Source organism: Leptinotarsa decemlineata, unplaced genomic scaffold, assembly GCF_025532065.1.
Source record: "Leptinotarsa decemlineata unplaced genomic scaffold, Ldec_3_MD MMD2_tig00026354_RagTag_RagTag, whole genome shotgun sequence".
In the NCBI taxonomy this organism is placed as follows: domain Eukaryota; kingdom Metazoa; phylum Arthropoda; class Insecta; order Coleoptera; family Chrysomelidae; genus Leptinotarsa; species Leptinotarsa decemlineata.
Window position 1 is genome coordinate 14,785,378 of NW_027412702.1, and position 26,346 is coordinate 14,811,723.

General features: G+C 34.7%; 1 protein-coding gene across 2 annotated transcripts in view; it reads left to right on the forward strand.

Moving 5' to 3' along the window:
- Positions 1 to 4,119: 4,119 nt before the first annotated feature.
- Positions 4,120 to 26,346, forward strand: part of LOC111511859 (fatty acyl-CoA reductase wat) — a 31,033-nt gene continuing 8,806 nt past the window's right edge. Inside the window, exons 1-5 of one of the 2 annotated variants that reach the window (XM_074184046.1) lie at positions 4,120 to 4,445; positions 16,135 to 16,383; positions 18,417 to 18,562; positions 22,259 to 22,368; positions 24,518 to 24,722. In XM_074184046.1, the coding sequence (XP_074040147.1) occupies positions 4,254 to 4,445; positions 16,135 to 16,383; positions 18,417 to 18,562; positions 22,259 to 22,368; positions 24,518 to 24,722 (902 nt within the window). In that variant the 5' untranslated portion in view covers positions 4,120 to 4,253. The remainder of the gene's footprint in view (positions 4,446 to 16,134; positions 16,384 to 18,416; positions 18,563 to 22,258; positions 22,369 to 24,517; positions 24,723 to 26,346) is intronic. The other variant, XM_074184047.1, reaches the window with a different exon arrangement.

Below are 26,346 nucleotides of genomic sequence, written 5' to 3' on the forward strand. Positions count from 1 at the left end.
CAGGTGATATTCCAGATGAACGGTTTTTCTTTCCAACAAGAAATAAGAGAGGTCGTTTCCGATCATCGCCGCAAGTGCCTGGAGGTTCGAAGGTGGAAGTTATATTTATCGAACCCAAAACATGTTTGATGACACCAATCGCGGAAAATTGTTATGGACAATCGTCAGGTCACTATAAAAGACGTTGTTGAGGGTGTCGGCATATTGGTTGGCTCATGCCATAAAATGTTTTCGAAAATTTTGGACATGAAGCTTGTGGCAGAGGAGTTCGTTCCAAATGTGTAGAATTTTAACCAAAAAAATTCGTTGTATGAGCATCACTCAGGAATTATTGAATGACGTCAACGACGATCCAGATTTGCTTGGAAGGGTCATGTTTATGACATCGAAATCAAAGTCCAATCGTCCCAATGGAAGATCCCAGGAGAGCCAGGACCAAAAAACGCGCCAAGTTCGATCAGATCTGTGGTTTTTGCCACATGGTCGTTTGATCAATAGTTGGTTCTATTTTGAAGTTATGCTCCGCCCACAAGAAACAATACGAAGAAAACGTAAGGTATTATGGAAAAACAGTTCAATATCTACCAGAAAAATACGTTCACAGAATGTACAATTCCCTTTGACTCTTTCAGTCCAATCTTACATAAGTTATCCGCGTTTAGGTCGATGGTGCACAGAGCTTTCGCTATCCCTTCACCTGAAATGAATTTACAAGATTAACTAAAAATAATTAAACAAATTGCAGTAAACAATCAGGAACAGATAATAATATGTAAAACTCATAATATACATAAACACATAAATTATACCCAAACTGCAGAAAACACAATATAGTTCAGTATAGTAGCATCAACTATTCAGGTAAACTTTCAAAAAAAAAAATACTTCTCTAAATACAGAATCTCAACAGCTTTCATAAGTAATAATAATTTAGGCAGAATTCTGTTTAATGCAAAATCAGGTATATAGAAAATAGTGTGGCGAATACTCTGAAGTATATACAGGTCAAACCGATAGAAATTTTGACGTGAGGCTCCGTGAACACGTCTGTTTGGACAAAACATCTACAATGTATGAACATCTTTAAGAATCAAAACACAAGATAATGAAAGATAACCTCAAAATCCTATACATATGTAATAAAGGAAAAGAAATAAATTTGTTGAAAGCCATGGAAATTAACAAATCAATTAAAAACCAAAAATACGTACCCCTAAACGAGAAACTCGATTTATGTAGGTCTCCACTCTTGAATTCATAAGTTTAACAATCCCTATAATCTTCAGTATTGAATTTTAAAAGTGGCACCCTGTCCTTCCATCTTACCTAAAAACGCCCGATATAACCGAGTTTTCAAATTTCAAATTTCAGTTTTATACTTGATAATTGGGTTAAACCCGAAACCGGTCGTATAAATAAAATTAACTAGTAGGAATTAGACAGAAGTTTTTTCATTTATTTCATTAAAGTGAAAAACAATTAATGGCTTTTGTATTACGATAATGCACCTACTAACTCGTCATTGCTTGTTCATAATTTTTTGTCCAAAAACAACACCGTAATAATGCCTCAGCCGCAGTATTCACCAGATTTGCCCCCCCGCGTCATTTTACTGTTCCCAAGATTGAAGAGACAGGGTTTTGCGACGATTGGGGAAAAAACGAATCGCTGAGAGGGTTCAAGAATATACCAAAAAGTTCATATCAGAACTGCTTCGAGGATTGAGAAAAACGATGGCACAAGTGTATTATACAGTGCTTTTCTTTAATGTCCCCCCTTTTATTAACGCATAAATACTTTATTTTGAAGTAAAACTGATAAATGAAACTTCCAAGATGGCGACTGGGCGCCATCTGGGAAAAAAATTTAAATGGAACGGGGAGTCTTGTGATACATCTTTTTAAAGCTCTCGACAAATGTTTCATAACCCTGGAATATAATGTCAATATGTTCAACTACTACAAAATGGCGGAAATTTTAATAATTGCCTGAATACATTGTCATTTAACTGCATAATATGAGGTAATAAGCTTGAGGTCAGTTCAGAAGACGCTCGAAATGGTTGCCTTGAACTTCTTGACATACAGAGTGGTCCAACGAAAAGTATGCACCTTGCTTTTCTCTTTTTTTTGTAACTTAAGGCAAAAATGCTCGGACAGGTCAATTTTGCTTTTGAAGGGGACACATTTTAGATGTATTTTTCTACCTGTGCTTTCAACCCCCTAGCGAGGGTGAGTAACAACCCTGAAATTTCAAATGGAAAGTGGGGTCGAGTGATATATCATTTGAAAGCACACAAAATTCTTTTTCCAATGATACCTGATTTGTTGTATTTCACTCAAACATGTAGGTATTATGAAGAAAAACAACTACAACTCAGTACTTTGAAATGTGTAAATGACTTAGTAGAATCCTACTTCAGCAAGTGCTGAAAATGTGACCCATTTGCTTCCATACAATAATACAGATTCTGTTCTAATCTATTCCTATCATTCTGTAGCATATCAGGTGTTATACTTCTGCACTCTGCTGTAATTCGTTGGCGAAGATCTTCTGTGGACTCAGGCAATTATTTCTGTTATGAGAGGATCAATTGTATCTTCAAGCATGTTCAGGTAGACCTCACCAGTTAAATTCCCAGGAATAAAAAGTGGCCCTACGGTATGACTACCTAATATGCCACACCAGACATTGATTTTTTGAGGGTACTGGGTATGGACCTCTCGGAATAAGTGTGGGTTACTGTCATCCCAGTAACGGCAATTATGTCTCTCACAGACACCTCACAAACATTCGCAACGGAATAAGTAGACTGTTCAGGATTCACTACCATCTCAACAATCATTTTGAACTTGCTGTTTTTCCGGAATGGACGGATGACCTGGGGGCTTTTTGTTATGTACACTACCGGTAGTTGTAAATTTGGATGGAAGTTCCCTCAAATATTTTTTATAGATAGGACGATTCGGAAAACGTTCATTGAAAATCTTTTTGCGCTCGTGGAAGTTACGCGTCGCACCGTAAATAAAAATCTCTTCAATTTTCTCTTCCAATGGACGAGAATTGACCATCTTAGATATTGTTGATGTGGTACCTTTCTACTAGTAAAACCGAGAATTAAATAAGAATATTCTAACTGAACAATGATGTTCATTGTCGTACTGACATTTTTTGTCGTTTTTATAAACAAAAAATAACCTAACAAACCTTATCGGGTTGTTGGAATTGCCATATGGGAGATAAAAAGGTATATTTATATAGAAATATTTAGAAATAATTAGAAATTTCAGGAAATTATTAAATGTTCCGCCATTTTGTAGTTAGTGAAGATATTGACTTCATATTCTAGAGTTGTGAAGTATTCATCAGGAGTTTCAAAATGATGTATCACAGGCCCCCCTTTCGATTTAATTTTTTTCCCAGATGGCGCCCAGTCACCATCTTGATCGTTTCATCTGTCAATTTCACTTCAAAATAAAGTATTCATGCATTAATTTCATTATCTCAAATTTCAATTTTTTGAGTTGACCCGTTCAAAAACTAAAAGGGGAGGGACATTTACGAAATGCACTACTTTGAAGATGGCAAAATAGAAATTGATGAACAAATAAATATTTTTTGAGAAAAATGAGAATTCACCCTATCTTTTGAACCGACATCGTATATTCTTTTCATTCAAGTGGGCAACGTTCTCACGCTGCCAGTAATAGAGCAACTACAGTGGATAAAACCACTCATCAGACGGACTCTTAAGTTTTATCATGATGATTGTTGTCTTGGTATTAGCTAAATAACAAGTTTTATTCAACAATACCATTAGAACAACCAAGATTACTGTACCACGAGTCCATGCAACGAGTGGTTTTGCTAGTTGCTCAATTTATATTGTTCAAAGTTTGCTGAAGGCATCTGTATAGAAAAATCAATTTCAATAACGACTCATAGATGTTAATCTCCTGGGCATTATAATGATGTAAAACTATCGTGGCGACCTAGCCTTCGATCATTTCATCGAAAACCAAGTAGCCGAAAAAACCAAACCAAGTCATCCCATCTGTTAACGTTCATTATCTGGTACTTTTAACACAAATATCATAAAACGTGTTGTTTGATAAAGGATTTCAGTTCGCCTTGCCGTCTCATAGAACGCAAACGCGTGGTCTATCGGTAGTTCATTTTTTGCTAACAATTTGGCATGATATACGAGTATATAAATACGAAATTGTTCCTGAACCACGTTTAGTTCATACGCGATGGGTACTTCCGGAATCAAAGACTTTTACCTATATAGCAAAGTGTTTATTACTGGCGGCACTGGCTTTATGGGAAAAATTTTGGTCGAGAAATTGTTACGATCAACCGAAGTTTCGATGCTTTACCTACTGATCAGAGAGAAAAGGGGGAAAACCGCACATCAAGTTTTGGATCTGTTGCTTCAAGATAAGGTGAGATAAATGTAGTGTATTCGTGAAGAGGATGTATTCTTGATGTTTTGAGTGAAGTCAACAACCAATAATGTACATGGAAATCAAATAATTTTCTATTCGAGCTGATATTTTGTTGAAAATGACAACGCCAGGAAAATAATATAATAAGCGTAACCAATTGCTAAAATGATTAATGAAAGTATTGTTGAAACAAATTAATTTTGATTTCAAGTTTTCAACGGCATCAAGTAAGTCATTTCCGAAAATGAGGCTTTCTATAGGAAATTTAGTACCTTCATCAAAGAATATGAATTCAAGTTACGTGAAGAATGACACATTTCCACAGTCCAATGCACTGAATTATATGTCCTCCTCAAAATTGATTATTCCCTAGAACTTTTCGAATAATATTCTGAATTAATTTATGTGTTTGATGGAATTGTCATTTCCTAATTTGATTGTTTCCGTTTTTTTAATATCCTTATTCAAAATTCAAACTTCCATCAAATGAATTTCTGAAGTAAATGTGGCAACTGTCGATTGTTTCACGTACTAACAAACAACCATTAAAAATACGTTATTCCCAAATAATAAATTATTAATACTAGTCAAATGTCATGTATTTATGACAAAAAATATTGTTGCAATTTTTTCCAAATTGTAAAAAATTGTAAATATTCAGAAAAAGATTTGTGAATATTAGTAAAGTGAACCAGTTTTGTGGATATAAAGCTGCTGTATAGTAGATATATACGAAGTCAATTCGAACTGCATAAACACTAAATAGTTACCGAGCGTCGACAGTTTCTTTGTATGACATGGGGAGCGTGGACCTCATACGAGGTCTGATCATTATTTTCATGTGGAAGTTTTATATGGTATTAACTTCTCAACTTATCAGACCCGGTTTATTAGTCTTTTATTTAGCTGTTCGGATTAACGTCGTATAGACCATAAAGTCATCTCAATGATAAGGCAATAGCGTGAAACTTCAGGAACTTTTCGTACGGACCGTGGTCTGCAGGTTTGTATAGCTGACGTTTGTACACCGGCCGAGAAAGCCTATACACCATGATCCTCCATCGACCCTTCAGATAATCTATACTAATATGAGGATGGATGTATATATGTATTTTTGTGGCTCTTTCACACCTAAACGGATTTAGATGTAACTTTGCATAAATACAGCGTATACATCAGAATAACATATAGGTTACAATTTACAAAGATTTTGTATAGTTTTTGTCATAATATAACGATAAGTTTTAAGTGAGTCAGAAAAATTATTGCGACCTGAGAGATATCTTGGCTAGCGCTGCCCATACATTTGGAATAACATGCAGATAATGTACCGTAAGATTGTTAATCTCAAATAGTTCTAAATGAAAGTCGGCAATAACATATATCTACCTCTTATGTGAAAGCCACTATATGCAAAATACTGAGCCATAAATATGATTGAATTGGATAATTTTTCACAATGCACTGTCGAATTCTTAGAAAAATTGATACAATTGTCGTTTTAAATATTTAATATAGATACACTTTGATTTTTACATGATAAGATTAACTCGACACAACACAGTAAGCCATTATGTATCGCGTCTACTGTAAGGGGACGATGCGCTGGGATGAAGGGGCAGTATAAACAATGAAGCGCCATCGTCGAGAACGCGACCCAAACGCGAACAGACGCGTGAGGGCAGACGTCTTTGACGGTTCTATTAGTTTTGCAATTTTTTTATAAGTAACATAATTCGATTCTCGAAGCTATTCATTATTTAATGCAGTTGGCATATTTTCTCAGTTACTGTATTTTTTAAGCAAACATATAAATCACTAGCTGCTAACAGCTTCGCCCACATAGTATAAGTGGGTACCTATTGATTGACTGACATTCTTATATTAACGTACAGCTGAAGCTACTGAACCTAGAACCTTGAAATATGCAGGTAGGTTGTTTGTCTAGCGTGAATGAGCATCAAGAAAGAATCAGGATTTTCCACCCCCAAGGGAGAAAAACAGAGGTTCAAAGATTGAATTTCGTCAGTTTTGAAATTGCAAACCTGAATTTTTGGGTTGATGAAAAAATCTGTAACTATTTGTTTGAGATGGTCTGTCACAAAGCTCATGTGACAAACCAAATTCTACGCGGGCGAAGCCGCGGGCAAAAACTGATATTGAAATCTAGATTACATTCTTCTCTCAGAGAAAGAATGTGACTGAAAATATAAAGGTTTTATATTTCCAAATCTAAATCCTCAAGTTGAAACTTTTTTAACAAAGATACATAAGTGATTACACAACCCAAATGAAAATATTTTTCTGAGAAACTTCAATCCAGGGGAATGAATAATTCAACTTTTGAACGGGACAAAATATCACGGTCGGATAAAATTTACGTAAAAGATATCATTTTCAGTACTTTCTGATAAAGAATGCTATAGTGTTGTATCACACTTCCCTGAGAGAATATTACCAACTCCATTTTTCAAACAAAAACTACATTTCACCTGATATGATATTGTCGACGCCTTTGAGAATGGTCAGCATAGCGCTGTAACTCTGTGTGACTTGAGTCAGGTATTCGACTGTGTCTCTCACCACTTACTACTTCATGAAATCAATGAATATGGGGTTAGAGGTGTGGCTCTCTCCCTTCTCACATCGTATTTACAAAATCGAAAGCAATCTGTCGACCTAGGAGACAATAGAACGTCTAATTTAGAGCCAATAATAAACGGTGTTTCGCAAGGATCTATGCTGGGTCCTCTCCTATTTATAATATTTATAAATGACCTCTTCTTCCAAGTTCTGCCCCATGAATGAGTTGTTTAAGCCAATGACACATCTATTGTCTGCTCAGACAAAAATTGCACAAATTTATTGAAAATCTCTGAACTTACTGAAATCCAAGCTGAAAAATGGTTCAATGCGAATCTTCTCAAAATTAATATGGGAAAAACCCATAGACTGATATTTTCTTCCAATAACATGCTTTTGGAAGGAAAAACAGCCCAATTACTTTGTATAACTTTGAATGACTCCCTTAATTGGACATGTCATATTGATGAATTAAATATCAAATTATCCAAATATCTGTTTCTGTTGAGGCAATTGAGAAAATTTGTTTCTATTGACACTCTTCTCGCTGTCTACTATGCCTTTTTCCACTCGTTCATTAGCTCTGGGACACTTCTTTGGGGTAATTTTACTTCTGCTGGAAAGATATTTGTAACACAAAAAAAGCAATAAGGATCATTTCTAATGCGGACTATCGGGACACATGTTGTCCATTGTTCAAAAAATTGGGAATCATGACTCCTCCATCGATTTTCATTTTTCAGTCACTGCTGGAGGTATATGAAGTTAAGGGCACGTGGTGCTAATCTTATACGACCTGCTAAATTCAATATACAGAAATCTTCCAAGAATTCCTTAGATGTTAACCTATACAATATCTTGCCAACTACAGTCAAGAACTTATCACAGACACGTTTCAAAAAGGGCATAAAAAATGTCTCATTGATGAAGGCATTTATAGTAAAGATGAATACATAGCTGCTTCCATGGTAATTTAAGTGAAAGTGCGTGTAATAATATCTTTCAAAAATTTTATTGTATTTTGTTATACAGTGGTGCTTGTAATAATGTATTTTAAAAATTATTGTACCCCTTTTGGGTGTCTTGTGTTTTGTTATACTGTAGTGTTAATGTTTTTGTTTTATTTAGGTATTATTCAATTTTATATGTTTGATTTATCACCTGACTTGCTACAAATGTTTTATACATATACGTAGTCAAATAAACTATCTATCTATCCATGGTAGTGCACCTCCATGAAAAAGTTTGTTGTAAAGATTGAGAAAAATAGCACGGCGATACTCACAATATTGTTTTCTGATTGCTTTTTCTGAATTTCTAACTGTTCACCTAGAATCACCATCATTAACTGATCAAATATAGAAAAGTATCAGCTTTCCACTTCTCCATCTACATACAAAAAATCGGGGAATTTTCTGAAAGAAAGAAGGAAGCAATTAATTTCAAAATTTACCCTTCACAAAGATTTGTAAATCATGCAAAGGAGTAACTTTCAGACACGAACTAAGAGAAAAAGCCCTTTCGAAACAACTACTTTCATATAAACAATGGATTTCACGAAAGAAAAAATATTTTCGAAACAACTACTTTTATATGAACATTGAATACAAAAATAGTTTTTTCTATTCAGTTTGTATTCCAAACATTCGTTATGGAATTGAATCAGATATCAATCAGCTTTCGACACTGTTAGTCACCGTCTCCTTCTGCAGTCACTGGAAGATTATAAATATGGAGAACTTACTAACGGGAGAATAAAATATAAAAAGGTTCAAAAACAGATAGAAAAATATTCAATAATGACAGTTGATAAAATTTTTTGGCTGACAATGTCAAGTGGGAAAATTCTGAATGATACTCGAATTACTAGATCTTTTATTTTCTTTATCATATTTCAGTAGGTACGTGTAAATTTTGCTAAGACTATCATCAGTTCTTTTATTCATTGAATGTTCTTCGTTATTAATATGTATCATTTCCAAAAATATTCTTTCAGTTGTATTGCTTTCTCTATCTAAAATATTTGGATTTTCAAAATTAATTTCATGATCCTCCGAATTAACATGTTCTGTTAATGCACAAAAATTAACATTTCGTCCACAGCCGCTCTTATGGAAAGTGATGCAACTACTTAGAGGTCTAGATGTTTGTCCTATATATGTTTTAGAACAATCCATACAAGAAATTTTGTATGGCTTTTAAATTGAAATCAATATGGGAATGATCAAAAAGTACTTATCTATTTATTTTTTGATTTTCATGGAATTATTTTCCAGCAGCTTGACTGCATTAACCTATCTAGATTATAAATATATATATATATATATATATATATATATATATATATATATATATATATATATATATATATATATATATATATATATATATATTTATATGTAAATTTTGCTAAGACTATCAATATCACGTACCTACTGAAATATGATAAAGAAAATAAAAAATCTAGTAATTCGAGTATCATTCAGAATTTTTCCACTTGACATTGTCAGCCAAAAATTTTTATCAACTGTCATTTATTAATGTTTTTTCTATCTGTTTTTGAACCATTTTATATTTTATTCTCACGTTAGTAACTTCTCCATATTTATATATTTTTTACAAGATATATAATCTTATTATTGTAGTTGTCCTGACGAAGGTGTGAAATATATATATATATATATATATATATATATATATATATATATATATATATATATATATATATATATATATATATATATATATATATGTATGTATTTCACCTCATTTTTTAATTTTTCCCATGATTCAGATTCTAACTCATGTATCATCCCCTTTACCCAAAATGAACCATTTTCGAGTTATTCGAATTTTTTAGAAAAAGTGACAGATGCAGCCTCTCGAACAAGAGACATTCATATTAACATTTTTAAAAATATGCAGCTAGTGAATTGTGATAATTTAAGTTTTAACGGATCACGCATCATCTTCACGTCCACTGAATAATCCACAGGGTGCGCAAAATCTAGGGTCCATTAGTTCTTCATCCATCGTATCAATTTTCAGAATCGCCCTACTTTCAGTTTTCTATATATAGATCGCGTTAACCAGTCAAGATTAGACTAGAATGTGGTGACTGTTCAGTAGCTTATACAGGCCAGACAGGCAGAAATTCCAAAATAAGATACCGTATTGTCACATACAAAATCAGCTATATATGCGCATCTACATAAAACAAACCACACAACAAATAACACAAAACCCTCAATGACCAACTAGAACTATGCAGCTCTCACCTTTTGTATTTGTGAACTTTGACATTTAGTTTAAGATCCATTGGTAGTTGGACCAATCCACAAGTAGTATTTTTGAATAAATAGTTATTGTTTTGATATTGGTATTGACAATTCAGGTAACATTTTGTTATTTCAAGTACCTATTGCAGATATCGGAAGCACATTGACTGTATCATCGTATACTTTGAGTTTACTTGATAATGGTTTTACAAATCGAAAACTGTCGTAACAAATAAAAATTTCAGTATATATCAGACAATAGTTATTTTTTTTGTCCGATATTCAATACAAATTTCTACAAAATGAATAGGTCACCAATCGTACAAAATATATAATCACTTCTTAGAAAACATATTAATTGAATTTAATTTATTTTCGAAATAAAATGACAATATTTATTTTGTTTTCCTAGATATTTGGAACCCAACTATATAATTTGCAAGAAAGAAGTGGTCTGAGATTCATCAATGTCGACTTAAAATCATAAGTTCTACAGCTTTTTGCGCAAATGTTAGGGGAACCAAAATTATTTTAGAATTTTCCTTTGAATAACGAATTTGTAAATGGAAATCACCGTGATGTACCATAAAGTTTCAAATTGATTTTCATCATGAAAGAAATAGTACAGTGGACAATAATTGGGAAACAGTGGCTTATTATAAACATATTCACAAAATGAAGGGCAACTACATACAATGCCTGGTATGACACATACTCTTGTAACGCCAAACTCCTGTCCTGTCCCAGACCAAAAACTGTGCTGAAGATTTTAAACGGGGAAACAAGTTCCTGACTAAATCTTAAATATGTACCTATATGAGATTTTCCAAAAACGACTTGAAATAGTTGGAGAAGACAATGTCTGGGCATGGTTTTGGCATGCGTTGATATATTTCAACTCAGAAAAAAAATTCGGAAGAGTTTTAACCTTTCAGCACTGAAATAATCTGTTTTCAAGTAGAAATATTATCCTTATCCTATATTAGATTAGTGACATTTTTTTAAATCAATATTCCCTGTTGTCAAACGAAAGATCACAGCTTGTTTCCGTTCCTGTAAAATGGAATTGCTGGATTCCCTTCTTTCAATTTGGTATCTGTTTCATTCCATCCATTTCACCTCCAACCCATAGTTTTCTGTTGTTGCGGTAGTAGGTTTGGCTGCTTCAATATGTCTCCCATTTCACTATAATTGCATCAATATGATTTTTATCCACTTACGTTACCAAGGTCAAACAAAAAATTAAAACCCTGAAAAACCCCTGTTGGTAGTGATGCAAGCAATGCAGTTGCAGGCGCCGTGCTATCACACAAATTTCGAGATAAAACGCTGAAACCAATCACCTTCGCATCAAGATCCTTCAGTGATGTCGAAAAACGTTACTCCACTACTAACAAAGAGGCTTTGGGATTAGTATATGCCGTTACCAAGTTCCACCAATATTTATGTGGTCGAAGATTCACCCTCATTACGGATTATAAGCCATTGGAGCGTATTTTTGAAGAGGATTGTCAAACTCCAAAAATGCAATGAACCGACTCTTAAGATGGGCCATGACGCTAAATAGTTATAATTTCAACTTTCCGTATCAGAAATTGTCCTGCAGATTCACTTTCCAGGCTGCCCTTGAAAGTAACAGCGAAAAATTCAGCAGCACCAAATTATGCGCGCTCATTGCATCTGAGAGTACGGAAGCTTCCTATGTGGAACCAAGAATTAAAAACACAAAGTGGAAACGACAAGACTATTTCACAGGTTATAACATATGTACAAACATATTGGCTCGACAAAAAAAAACTTCTCTACCGACTTCATTTCATTCTATGAAAAATAAAATGAACTGTCATTGGAATAAAACATACTTTCATGGGAAGGACGTATCTGCATACCTTCTATTTCGCAATCAGAGGTATCAGCTATGTTACACGACGGTCATTCAGGCATTATTTTCATGCAGTCACTGGCAAAACTGCACGTTTATTGGCCGAATATTAACATCGACATCATTTATGGAGTAGAAACACGTATTTTATATCAACAGTCCCGAAAAAAGGCAGAAAGTCACCACTACATCCATGGGATATATCCGCAGATCCTTGGTTTCGTCTTCATCTGGACTTTGCAAAACCTTTTGCAAACAGGATTCAGGTTTACCAATGGGCTCACCCTTTAATCCACTTTTAGCAGACAGCTTGGAGACCACTTTAGTAAATTTCGAACTGGGTGAAAAACATATTCATTTTTGGTACAGATATGTAGATGATATTCTCGCCTATCTCAGAAATACTACACGACAGCTGAAACAATTTATGATATTCATGAATAATCTCAATTGCAACATTCAGCTCACTCTCGAAACAGAGATAGAGAAACAGAAAAAATTTGAGTTTAATGTCTTCAGAAATCCTAGCTATACAGACATTACCATCCCAAGCGATTATATCCATCCAGACAGTCATAAATTAGCATCCTACAATTCAATGTGCCCACTGCCTTTGTCTGCTAACAATCTAGCGGGTGCAACCTGTAAATTGATCAAAACGATTTAGTTCACTCACCGGTTTTCAAATTAGCATATCCGCATTGTAAATGCAGGTACTCAATTAAACCAAGTACCTCTATTATTACCTACAGAGGTGCTATATAAGGTCTAATGTAAGAAACAATTGTTAGTTTAATGTATAAGTTTGAAAATTTCCTTATAGAACGAAACTGCAGTAACGTTAGTTACAAATTAAAGTGGTAAAAAAAATAGAAAGTTTCAATTCTCTTTCGTTCATTATGATTTCCTACCAGGTAGTAACGGCTACATCTATCAATTTACATCTAAGTCTACTATAGACATTCTCCGTTCGATATTTGCTAGACTGGGTTTATCCAAGTTCTTGGTGATTGATAATGGGCCACAACTCACCTCAAGCGAATGTGAACATTTCTGCAAAGAAAATGGAATAATACCTATTGAAGTGACCCCTTATGATCCGAAATATAATGGGCTGGCACCTTCTGGCCTGTTCGCACCTTCAAAGAACGAATGCGAACCAAAATCTAAATCAATCACAAAGACTTGCAAGTTTTCTATTTTCCTACAGAAATACCATAAGGAAATCGACAAACAGAACACCAAGTCAATTAATGTTCGGTCGGCATTTAGGAACCGGATGTAACTGAAAATATGGAGTTAGATCAAATCATTCGAAAACAAAACCATGACTATTCAGGTGCTCCACTGCATCATTTTACAGAGAAAGATGATGTATGGGTAAATAGGCTTTTAGAAAAGGATTCCGAGCCGGGAAAAGTTGTTAGGCTGTCAGGGCCATTGTCATATCTCGTGGATGTTGATGGTATTCTACGCCGCAAATATTGCAATCAAATGCGGAGAAGAATCTCAGAAGCTCCTTCACGGTCGAGCCTCGAGATGACCAATTACCAAAAACTATAGCAGAACTACTACGTGATAATATGACTAATGTGTCGTTTACTTCGGAAAAAATTAAAAATCATTTATTGAATATTAAATCGAATTCATCTCCTGGTTTGGATCCATCATCGTAGAAGATATGTAAAAATTTTTAACAAAAAACGCAATCATACCTCCAGAACAACATGGTTTCGTCAAAGGTAGATCAACCACCAGCAATCTACTACAATGCATGAACGATTGGACGACAGCTCACGATAGGAAAATACCGACAAATATCGTTTATCTTGACTTTGCGAAGTCTTTTGACAGGGTCCCAGTGAGGAGGCTAATGCACAAACTTGACACACACGGTATTCGAGGCCAACTAAACCTATGGATTGAAAATTACATGACAGATAGAACTTCATTGGTCAAAGTGGGTCACTCTTTTTCTTCGCACAGACAAGTCACAGCCCCAGGGACCTGTTCTTGGCCCGCTCCTCTTCGTTGTTTATGCAAGTGATCTTGCTCTTCACATAAAGTCCAGCAAGTCGTTCTATGCCGATGATACTGAACTGTATGGAAATGCCTTAGTCGAACATCATTCCCTTCAAGAAGAACTCAACTCGATCAGTTAGTAGTGCGAGGATTGGCTTCTACCTCTAAAGGTCGACAAATGCGTCGGTACTTCATCAAGGAAAGAACAATCCACTCCATACGTACACAATAAGTGGTCAATCATTACGTACAGTGTCCTCACATGTAGACTTGGGAGTGACTATTAATACCGACTCAACTTGGTCCGAACATATTATATCCACATGCAAACGCGCAAACACACTGATTTACCTCATCCGCAAAACGTTCCTCCATCTATCATATTCAAGTTCCATAAAACTCTACAAAACCTACGTTCGTCCAATCATGGAGTATGCAGGTCCAGTGTGGTGTCCTGTTCTGGTGCGCGATAGGGACGTGTTGGAAAATGTACAGCGTCGAGCCACACGTATGACTTTTGGTGAAGTGCGTTCAACCTATCCCTAAATACTGGGGATGGCACAACTGCTAGGTTTTGACCAACGTCGACTCCGTGGGGACCTCATCATATCTCTCCATATAGTTGAGTATAACTATGCTAATCAGAAAGAACTTTTTGTTTTCAACAATGATTCGCGGTTACGTGGTCACACACTCAAATTAAAAAAGAAAAAATTCGCAACGAGCCAGAGATAATATTTTTTGGTGAATCGTATTTTCGAAACATGGAATAACTCACCCAACGATGTTATGAATTACGACTCAGTGAACAGTTTCAACAAAATAGACATTTGCTTATTTGTTTAATCGGCTCTATGCATATATTAATAATTTTTTTTTTCTTTTTGCATGCATTGTATTAACTTTTTGATATCCTTCGTTTTTAGACTTACATAGGACTTTGTCCTCAGCCTTTATTTATATGTAATAATAATAATGTAGCACCTAATCTAGATATAAACCCATCGGATATACAATGTGCTGCCGTCGAATTAGAAAGTCACCCTGGTTCCCAACAAAACAAAGGTACCCAAAACGAACCATCACCAAGCGGCCGGTTCGAACAAGAACATCACTACAACTTACCCCCAAATCAGGCACCCCGAAGAAATCTTTCAAAAAACAGAAGACTTTCTGCTCGTTTCAAGGAATAAGCTTATCATTCGTGGAGGAGGAATGTGGTATCACTGTGTGAGTCTGGCAACGCTGCGGCGAACAGCCAAGTGACATTTTCCGCGCAACACAATCAGTCGATCTGACACTCCAAGATATTGGTTTGGGTTGTATGGATCAATGAAAATGTACATGAAATGCTAAAAGCAACTAAAACATAAATTGATACCCATATTGAGGTAGTTGTGAAAAAAAAGGTAATCCGCCATTTTGTAGCTGCAGCCATTTTGAATTTGACTCTTTTCAAAGTGTACTACTATTCTACTAGTCAAGCCGTGTCATTTGATACCCATATTGAGGTAGTTGTGAAAAATATGTGATCCTCCATTTCGTAGCTGCGGCCATCTTGGATTTACAATGATACAGAATTTATTTAATTGTATTGTCATCGAAACTGAATGTGTGTAACAAATTTTAGATCAATCTGTCAACAGAAAGGGGGTCAAACTTCAATTACTAAATTTGACCCAAACGAATAAATAAATAGATAAACAAACAAACAAATATACAGGGAAAGTTCAATAAAACCATTGAATAAAAATAGACAAATATGCACGTGTCTCACTTTTTATGAGGCCGGCGTTATTAACTCTGTATGGCTTCATATATCCTCATTACCCATATTGATTCTGATTGATATATGAATGTGAATGAACAACTTAACCTTCTGACGTTATGAATTGCATTAAAGCAACTCTGAATTTTTCAGATTTTCAACAAAATGAAGGAAATATGCCCCAATTATCGACAAAAAATCCAACTGGTTCAAGGTGATTGCTCCGTGAGTGGACTCGGGCTGGGAACGTCCGACAGACAAATGCTCATATCAAACACAGATATAATTTTCCATTTGGCGGCGACAGTTAGATTCAACGCTGATTTGAAAACTGCCTATCGCATAAATGTATGCGGGACGAAAGATCTGATTCTTTTGGCGAAACAGATGGGAAACCTGAAGGTGAATAACATTTTCATTAGTTCATTCTCAAGTTTCAAAATAGATGCCTGCATCGCAGATTCTGTCAATTTCTTATGAGTACACGGATAATTGCAAAATAATTTTTTCGTATAACATTGCAGTATTCTTATAAAAGCTTCAGAGCTAGTTTCTGATTTAACGAATTTTTTCTTTAAAAACTTCGGGGAAATAAAAGGACATTTTGAATTTTACATTCGATATCAATACCTGAGTGTTGTAAATTGTAGTTTACACTGACTAACTAAATTTGAGCTTGTGTGTTAATTTATATATAATCTTCCATCAGAAACTTCCGAACTTTGACAATTAATAACGATCAATTCGTTGAAGCTACATCTGTCAAATTAGTTGTCATTTATTTAGTCTGTTGTGCCAAATCACCATGGATCGATATAGATGATATCAATGTGGCTCTCGTTTCGGACTTTCGACCCACCTATTTCTTCCCATTCAATGGAAAGTACTACTGCTGCATGGTCTCATTTAGTTTTCCTCCGATCTTTTCATGACTTCTACTTCAAGAATCTTGTTTCCTCCATTGTTCAGGTCCTTTGTTGAGTGGTATTTATATAACTACTTCTGGAATCATTTGTGGTTAACCGCATATTATTTAATTCCTGTGATCCAATTCCTCACTGTTCCCTTTCCTTTTTTTATGATGAAATCTCTATTATCGAGTACTATTCCAACTCCAACTGACCTTCCTGTAAATTCAGATCAGGAGCGAGTCTACAGAGGAGATGGATGTCGATCTTACGACTCCAACTAACCTCCCTGTAAATTTAGATCAGGAGCGAGAGCTTCTCAACTCTCCAGCTCCTGATTCAATAACTGAACCTAAAAACAAGGTTTATGGTGCAGTCAGGAAACGACTGAGCCGTCTCCTCGAAAGCGGGGTATCTTATGAAACCGCCTTGCACCAAATTCTTGAGCGGCGTACGCAGAATCTATCTCAGGTGGAGGAACAAATTCCCCATGAGCAGGTGAGCTAACTTTGCGCTCAAGTGATGATTCACCAAAACCAGAGGCGAAACAGCCCTGCACGGTTGAATCTAATGCATCGTCAGGTGTAGCTGATGTATAAAAACCCTCATATGGGAAGGTTGTCGCGGGTATCAAGGTGTGAATCTTGCACCTTGACTATTCGACTACCTCATTAATGATGAAACAGCAGAATATATACTTTGTGTCTGCCCCGCTGGGGACCAAATTAGGTTATTAGAGTTCGGCAGAGCCGTACTCTTACCATCTGACCTTAAAGACCACTTACATACAAACTGATCGGCTTCGTTAAGAAGTTGGGTTTATTTGGTCGATTGTGAATAGGTGTCAGCCACAATAAACCCTTGCGGATTGCGGTGGACCTAACCTAACTATTTCATCCAGGTGAGGTTGAAATGTTCTCTTCTGAGAACGGCTATCGAATCAGTTATTTACTTCCCTCCACAAAATATTCTACAAGTTTGTTTCATTTCCTATAATTTCAGACTGTTCTTCACAGCATTTCGAGACCAGTCTTGAGTTCATCAATACCCAAAAATCATTCTTATTTAAGAGAAAAACATTCAAGAATGAAATCAGAGTTTTTTGCATCAGGATCTTTAATGATTTCATTTCAGATAAATGTAATGACGAGATATCTCGTATTACAAATGATATCAAAGAAAGAAGCAAGAGGTCTGCTTATACCGCACGAAGGGAAAATTTACATAGAATACCATTCTCCAAATAGTTAGTATTGAAGTAACTAATTATCTTTCAGAAGAATTGAAGGGACTGATGCGTCACATATAGCATGGTGCTTTCTGTTGCTTCAACTTCCTCCTCAAACTTTTATGACAGAAGCTTTCTGATGATTGTTATAAAGTGAAATGAAACGGGGAAGATTCATTTTAGATTTTTTTCGAAATCATATGAACCTTGACTTATCCTCTTCAGAAAACACTAGCACATATTAGAAAATATTAAACTGCTTGATTTTCATATATTTTGATTGGCGTTTATTGTTTCAGAGCTTCGTACACGTGTCTACTGCATATTCAAATTTCCCGGTGAATTATATCCAAGAAAAACTCTACGATATGCCAGAATCTTTGGAAGAGATGTGTCAAACAATTGAAAAACTTGATGAAGATTATATAAACAAATATACGGAAAGGTAAAATCAATTACTCTTTCTGTATGCATTCATAATATTAGTGGAAGTAGGATTACCAATGCATTTTACTCCAGTCTTTTCAGTTTTTTTTTGCTGATGCTATTCAATATTGTATAAGTGGGTACCTATTGACTGACTGACACTTATATTACCGAACAGCCGAACCTACTGATTCAGGTAGGTTTTTTGTATAGAGTAAATGAACATCAAGAAAGGGAATCAGGAATTCACCCCAAGGGAAAAAATAGGGGTTCAAATATTGTATTGAATTTCGTAAGTTTTTAAGTTAGAAACCTGAAGTTTTGGGTTGATGAATAAATATTGTAACTATTTGCTTGAAACGGTCTGTCACGAAACTTAATGTGACAAACCACATTCTACGCGGGCCAAAATTAACCATCTAACGGTAAATTATTTTCATGTTTCAGTATGTAAATTGTATTCATATCATAAATTGAATACATAGTAATTGATCGAAGATCAGTGAACTCTTCTGGGTGATTTATTTCAGGAAAAGTTATAATTTTGAGGATTTCCGTTATGTGGAAAAAAATTCATTAATACACAAGTATTTATTAAGTGAGCAATGATAATGATATTCAATGCATCGTCACCAAATATTTGGAATATTCTGAATCATATCTTAGTGGTTTCAGAAACAAAATCTACTTTTGGTGGTCATAATAATGAATGAAACCATTTGTGTGAAAAATACCTTACGCAGTAATTCATCGCCTTGACCTAAAAAGTTTTTATTTTTCAAATGGAATGTGAAAATATTCAGGTTGGGCTGGATCTTGACACAACTGAAGAAGTTATTGTACACAGAATCATAGTTTTTCAAACTGTTGAAACTGTCTTACAAGCCTCGAGTTATATGTAACCATATAACTCACAGATGACAGAAGTCAAAGCAACAATGAAGATTCAATGATGGCGACCAGTACCTAACTTCAATAGAACTGGAGGTTAGGTTGAGTTATTATCATCATTGAGCATAGAAGGAAATCAGGAATTTGGTAAATCTTGTTCGATTGTTGAGGTATTCATTTTGTGGAAATTCATATTAATTATATGATAGAGAAAATAACTTTTGTCGAATTTCTACTGGGATTCTACTGCAATTTATTTAAAAATGACCGAAACCGTTGATAGAAATTAGACACAAGTTATTTTCTCTATCATATATTTAAATTGGTCAATGGAGCACTTGAAGATTATTCAAAGAATATATGTGAGAACACTAATGGAAGTTTTTTTTTAAATTCACCTATGACAAAAGAACTGAAAAACTGAACACTGTACATTCAATGGAAACCTGAACAAAAAAGACTATCTTGTTTCACAGGCAATGCAACAAAAGGACAGATACTCTTTCGCAAATGTGAGGTATTGACTCACAGGAAGAAACCAATTCATGGTAAATCGAATTGGGAATGTGTCATGAAAAGTTGAAAGCAAAAATGTTATAAGCTAATTCTGAACAGTCCTGATACCGGTCACATGCAGAAAAACCATGCAGTCGTCCTTACACAAATATCAAACTGTGATCAAAATTGATCACACAATATTGATCCATAATTGTCATTAAAATCAAAGCTATCATCGGTATATTGAGGATATATTTTCCAGTTCTCAAAACAGTAGGCACTTTCATTGTAAAATTCTTTATTTTCTATAACACGAGTACAATATTCCTTGAATCTCTTTCAAATCGAGTTTAAATTTTTCATAAAATTGACTAGCTGGCGAATACTAACTGCATTCGAAAATTGAATTTCGAATATCGGAAAAACTCATAGCCTAATGTAATTATTAACATGAAGAGGATGTTCATTATAAAAAAATCCCACTGTTATAGTATGTATCCATAAATCATCCTGTATATATACTTCCACTTTTATTTGTGTGATCACCTTTTCAAACTGTCTACGATGTATACGCATCAGACTTTATTTTTTATTATATTATTTAAATTGAATAGGGGTATCTTTTTAGGAAAGAATAATATTGAAAAAAAAGGTTTTGGTATTCTACTTATGCATCATTCTACAGAAAAAGAGGGAATCTCCCAAAGAAAGGAAGAAACTTATCGAATGCTTAATATACCTTATTTTACAATTTAAAGTACCTATATTTCAAGTACCTGAGCTTTACCTGAGTTTGTAATGAAGTAAATTACCTGAGCTTATGTCCCAGCTTTCACATTTGGAAAAATATTTAGTAACGGGGAATTATTCAATTCTAAATGGTCAATCAGTGAATCAATCAAATTCTTAAATCTATTGATTTCTAAACATTCTAGAAGATTCAGTTTCAAACTCTTCTCTTCTGAATGTAACACTTCGTATTCACGATTGAACTCATGTGGTTTGCAAATGTTGAATTGTTCTTTCTATTCATAAGACCACTTCTATGCTATCAATTTGAATCAATTTTATAAGAATTTCTGAGATTTTACAGGTAGGTGCCGTTACAAACGACACCACAGGTCTAATCGGGAAATTGTTTACCCAAATTCAAGATGCAATAACGTCAGTTATAGGACATTGTCATATTTGGGCGAACCAACCAATGGTTTTTTGAAGAAATAATGCGTAAACGTAGCTTGAAGAACGAATAGTAGTCTAAGTCAATTTATTAAAAACGATAAAGACAAAAGTTGGGTGTCGGATAGATCAGGAGTATATAAGCTGACTTGTGGCTCTTGCCCAAAACTGTATATTGGGTAACCAGGGAAAACATTTTTCCAAATAATTAAAGAACATAGAAGTGGTTTTGTAAATAGAAAGACCAATTCCACATTTGCAATCCACCTTTTAGAAGAAGAACATGAGTTCAATTATGAATACGACGTGATACATTTAGAAGAGGAGAGTTTGAAACTTAATCTTCTAGAATGTTTAGAAATCAATGAATTCAAGAATTCGACTGATTCACCGATTGAACAATCAGAAATCAATAACTCCCCATTACTAAATATGTTTTCAAAAGTGAAAACTAGTACATAAGCTCAGTTAGTTTAATTCATTACAAACTCAGCTACTTGAAATGTAGGTACTTCAAATTGTAAAATTAGGTTGATTGAATATTAATATAGTTAGTTAAGTCACGCCCGAATAAGTCATCTTCTGTCGAAATACGTGTTGCGTATTTGTAGTACTGTTTAGTGAAAATCTCACTTTAGTTATGGATTTTCATCAAATATTGGCCAATTCCATCATGTATCAAAGAAAGAAAGCCAATAATTTCAGAATGAAGAAAGATATGTAGATCATGCAAAGAAGTAACTTTTACTTTCATATAAATACTGCATTACAGGAAAGAGGAATACTTTCGAAATAACTACACTTTTCACAAAAAACACTTTTTCCTTTTCAGTTTGTACTCTAACATTCCTAATGGAATTGAATCAAATATCATTCACAATATTGCTACACAGAATATTACATATTTCATTACTTATCAAGAGGATATCGTAAAATTAAATAATATTTCATCATAGGAAAAGATGACTTGTCATCAGGTAGAGAAATGGGTATCCCATCCTGAAAATATGTTTGGGAAGAAAATATTCATGATTTTAATTTGCTCTTCAATTCTCCAACCACAGACACATTAGAAGAATTATTTTTCGAAATGCTTGATATGTATTATAACTTATTTGGTCTAAACTAATGATTTCGTCTTTCTCAGAATAATCGAACCATGGCCCAACACTTACACATTTACAAAAGCCATAGCAGAAATGGTTATCAAAAATGGAGCAGACCAACTACCAATAGGGGTGTTCAGGCCATCTGTGGGTGAGTTTATTAAATATGACAGAAGGAGTCAAAACACCACGAACTACAACAATTATTCCAATTCGAAATATTGTTATAAAATACATATAAAATATCCTTATGATTGTTCAGCTCTCATCCCCTATCATTCTTTAAGTCGAAGCGACAATAAAACCTTCTTTTCTTCATATCCTTCGGATTCTAATTTGTAAACGGGAACCATCAGTGCTGATTGAGTCACATCAGTGAGGTTGAATGTCTTTCAACTCCAGAAAACTTGAGATGAAAGTATACACATCACCAGAAAATACTCAACATTTTATTTCAAAAAGATGTTGATTTTTTGGTAAAGAAAGGTTTTGGTTTTCTATTTCTGTATCTTTTTACAAAAAATGTGGGAATCTTCCAAAGAAAGTGATTAATTTCGAAAATGGACTCTTCACAAAGATGGTAGATCATGCAAAGGAGTTACTTTCAGAAAAAAAATGGAAAAAAAGGCAAAAATACACTTATAAAAAATTCTAAAATGAATCTCTTAAAACCGCAAATACCTCTTCTTTGGAATTTTACACAATTTACACGAAATGATTCATATGAATAGTACCCTATTCAAAATCTCCAACAAAAGTAATGAATAACTTTCAAGTTGTGATATTCTTCATGTACCAAAAATTAGCTTTTTCCTTCTTTCTATCAGAAAAAATATCAGTCAATATGATTTTTACGGAAATAAGTCACATATAGTCATTCTGAGAAACAAGTAAATTGTTTTTGTTTTTTATGCTTTCGAAGTAAGGTGATTATCTGTTCTGTAAGCTGTTTCTCTGCTCTTCCTATATTATTGTTAACAGGGCTTCAAAAAGTCGCAAGTTCAAAAACATTTTTTCGTATCCCCATGATATATTTATATATCGTTTGTTTGAAGGTGATTGACAATGTTTCATGATGAATTTCACTAGTTCGGACTTCCATTGTCTACTATATAAAATGATTTGAAATCCCTGAAACAAATAAAAGACAACAGGAGCCTCGCAAGGAAGAGAAGCCGTCACAACCAGTGCTTGCACTTCCCTACATCAGAGGGTTATCGGAGAGAATGAGAAGAATTGGTTCCGAGTACAACATCAGAACCTGCTTCAGATCCAGTAACACTATCCGTAGCAGCCTCACGAAAACCAGGCCACCAAATGCGGACTGCGATTCCAAAAATTGCATTTACCGGATACCCTGTAAGTGCGGAAAATTCTATATTGGTGAAACTAAGAGGCCATTGAATGTTCGCATTGCCGAGCACAAGAAACACACACAGCGAGGGGAAACCAGCAAATCAGGAATAGCAGACCATGTTTGGACCCATCAACACAACATCGAGTGGTTCCAAGCTGAGATCTTGCACAAAGAGGAACATTCGTTTAGGAGAAAATTCAAGAAAGCCGCATACATGTTTCCAACAACGTATTCAGCCAAGCCAGCGTAGAAATACGCAACATATGGAAACCCATCGTCAAGAGAAAAATGGCCAACTCCCGCCAAACGGTCATCTCCCACGGAACCAGTGAAGCGGAAAACGGAAAGCGGGGATAAATGAAAGTACTCGAACGATCTATAAATAGTCATCTCTCGGAGGAATCAGTCCAGTCATCACCCGAAGACGATTGTAGATACTAACAATCGAAACGTCGTGAACTAATGTGACTTGGAATCTCTCAACTTTTTATTTTCTTTTTTATTTCTTTATTTTTATTTATTTTTGTTCAATTGTTCTATTTTTACTTGTATTTTATTTCACTATCATTTCATTTCCGGTTTATTTTGCTTAATATAATTGTTATTTTCAGCTGTTCATTTTTAATTTTAAATTAAATTTTAAATAATTCTATATAATAGACAATGGATGTCCGAACTAGTGAAATTCATATTTATATATGTTTTTTCCTTGAATCTCCTGAGGGAATTCTTATCATTTGATCAAAACACTCATAGTCAGCTATATATTTTGGCTACGGAGGTTGGGGATGGAAAAAAAGGGATATTGAAAAAATTTGGAAACTGTTTTATTTTCAAACAACAAGATCTCATGGAAATGAGAAAATTTCAAGAATGCTGTTTCAGTCACATTGTTTTTACCAAGATATGATGATATGATTGACATTCTCTTATGGTTCAACAGTTATGCCTACGTACCGAGAACCCATAGCTTCTTGGACCGACAATCTGAACGGACCTTCTGGAATATGTCTGGGAATCATCAAGGGGATATTGAAACTAGGGCCCTGTGATCACAATGAAAGTTTGGCAGATCTAGTCCCAGTCGACATGTGCGTCAACGGTTTGTTAGCATCTGCCTGGGATATATCAGCGAAAAGAAACTCTAGGTATATTCTATATATTCTATTCTATATTTCTTCGAGAACTTCAAGAAACCTAGATTTTTTTCAATGAAAATGTAGTAGTAGTGTTATACAGTGTATCCATAGCAAGGAGGGCCAACATCGGTGACTCGGGGTAATATCGGAAATCAATAATATAACGTTTATTGGATTTGAAGTTAATAGTGAACACTATTTTTGAAAGCAAGCCTTCCTACACATGCTCTGAGAAGAAAAAAATTAACTTCGAATTGAATCAAACACAGCAATTTATTACGTTACCCCAATGTTATGAAAGCTATTTTATAAATAAACACATGCTTTTTTTAGGATTACTTATGTCAAGAGCAACTTATGTCCTATTCTCATTTATCTAGATCTAGACAATTAAATCTCGCGTCAAGCTTTCATATCATACTCATTATGTAACGTAATGAAGTCTGTTTCCAAAAATGAAATTCACTTTGATATAAATTCATTTTTAATTTTTTTTTTCATCACTGGACATTTTCTTGAGTCTATTTAATATGTATTTTTTACGGTTGCTCCTTACAATATTTGTTCGAGCACTACCAAAACAACCCTGACCTTTACCCAGTTATGTTTCGACATAGGTCAGGGTATGACTGCCATCTTGTCTTTCGCCATTTTGATTGTTTTCCTTGAACCTACCCATTTTTTATACATACATATTATGAAGGTGCGTGAAAACATAGTGCTTCTTTGGCAGTCTGCTATGCTGTATTCAGAGTGACGTCATTTTATTTATCGTATCATTTTCAGCAAACTCTTCCAATCGATACCCATATGATGGAGCTAATCATGTATTGTCATCTGTACGCATAACTTCAGCTCAATCGGTTGAGAATAACTGCTTTAAAATTCAGTTTCAAGATTTGACCCGAAATAACATGTTGGGCTGAAAAGTGGGCTAAAATAAAAAATGTATTTTTTTGATGAAATTTGATTTTATTATTGCCTCGAGGGCCATACACCGATTATAGCGGTCATACAATTTTTCGAGCATTCTCTTGCGGTCTGGGAACAGGAAAAAGTCGCTGAGGGCAGATCTGGACAATAAGGTGGATGCGAAAGCAATTTCAGGCCGATTGGTGCAATTTTGCCATTGTTTCCATTGATTTGTGACATGGTTATTATCTTTATGAAACAGCACTTTTGTTTCTTCAGATGAGGTCGCTTTTCCGCGATTTCACTCCAATAACGCTATTGGGAACTATCGGTTTTGATGCTTTTTTCTTCTTCAAAATATGTTGCGAATGTTGCCGAATGTTGCGTATTTGCATGCTTTGGAGTCAATTCACCACGTGCAGTCCACTCAGATGACAATCGTTTTGATTCTAGTGTGAAATGATGGAGCCATGTTTCATCCATTGTCACATACCGAAGCGATAGTTATGGTTATTCATAGTGATACAGCTTCAAAAATTGCTCAGAATCATCAATTCATTCGAACAGAGCTTTCATATACTCAAATGTTCATGCACGATATGTCCAACACGTTCCTCTGATATCTTTAGAGTTCCAGCTATTTGGATAAACGTCACTTTGCGGTCATCCAAAATTATTTTGAGAACATTTTTATATTTTCGTTTGTAACAGTCTCTTTGGA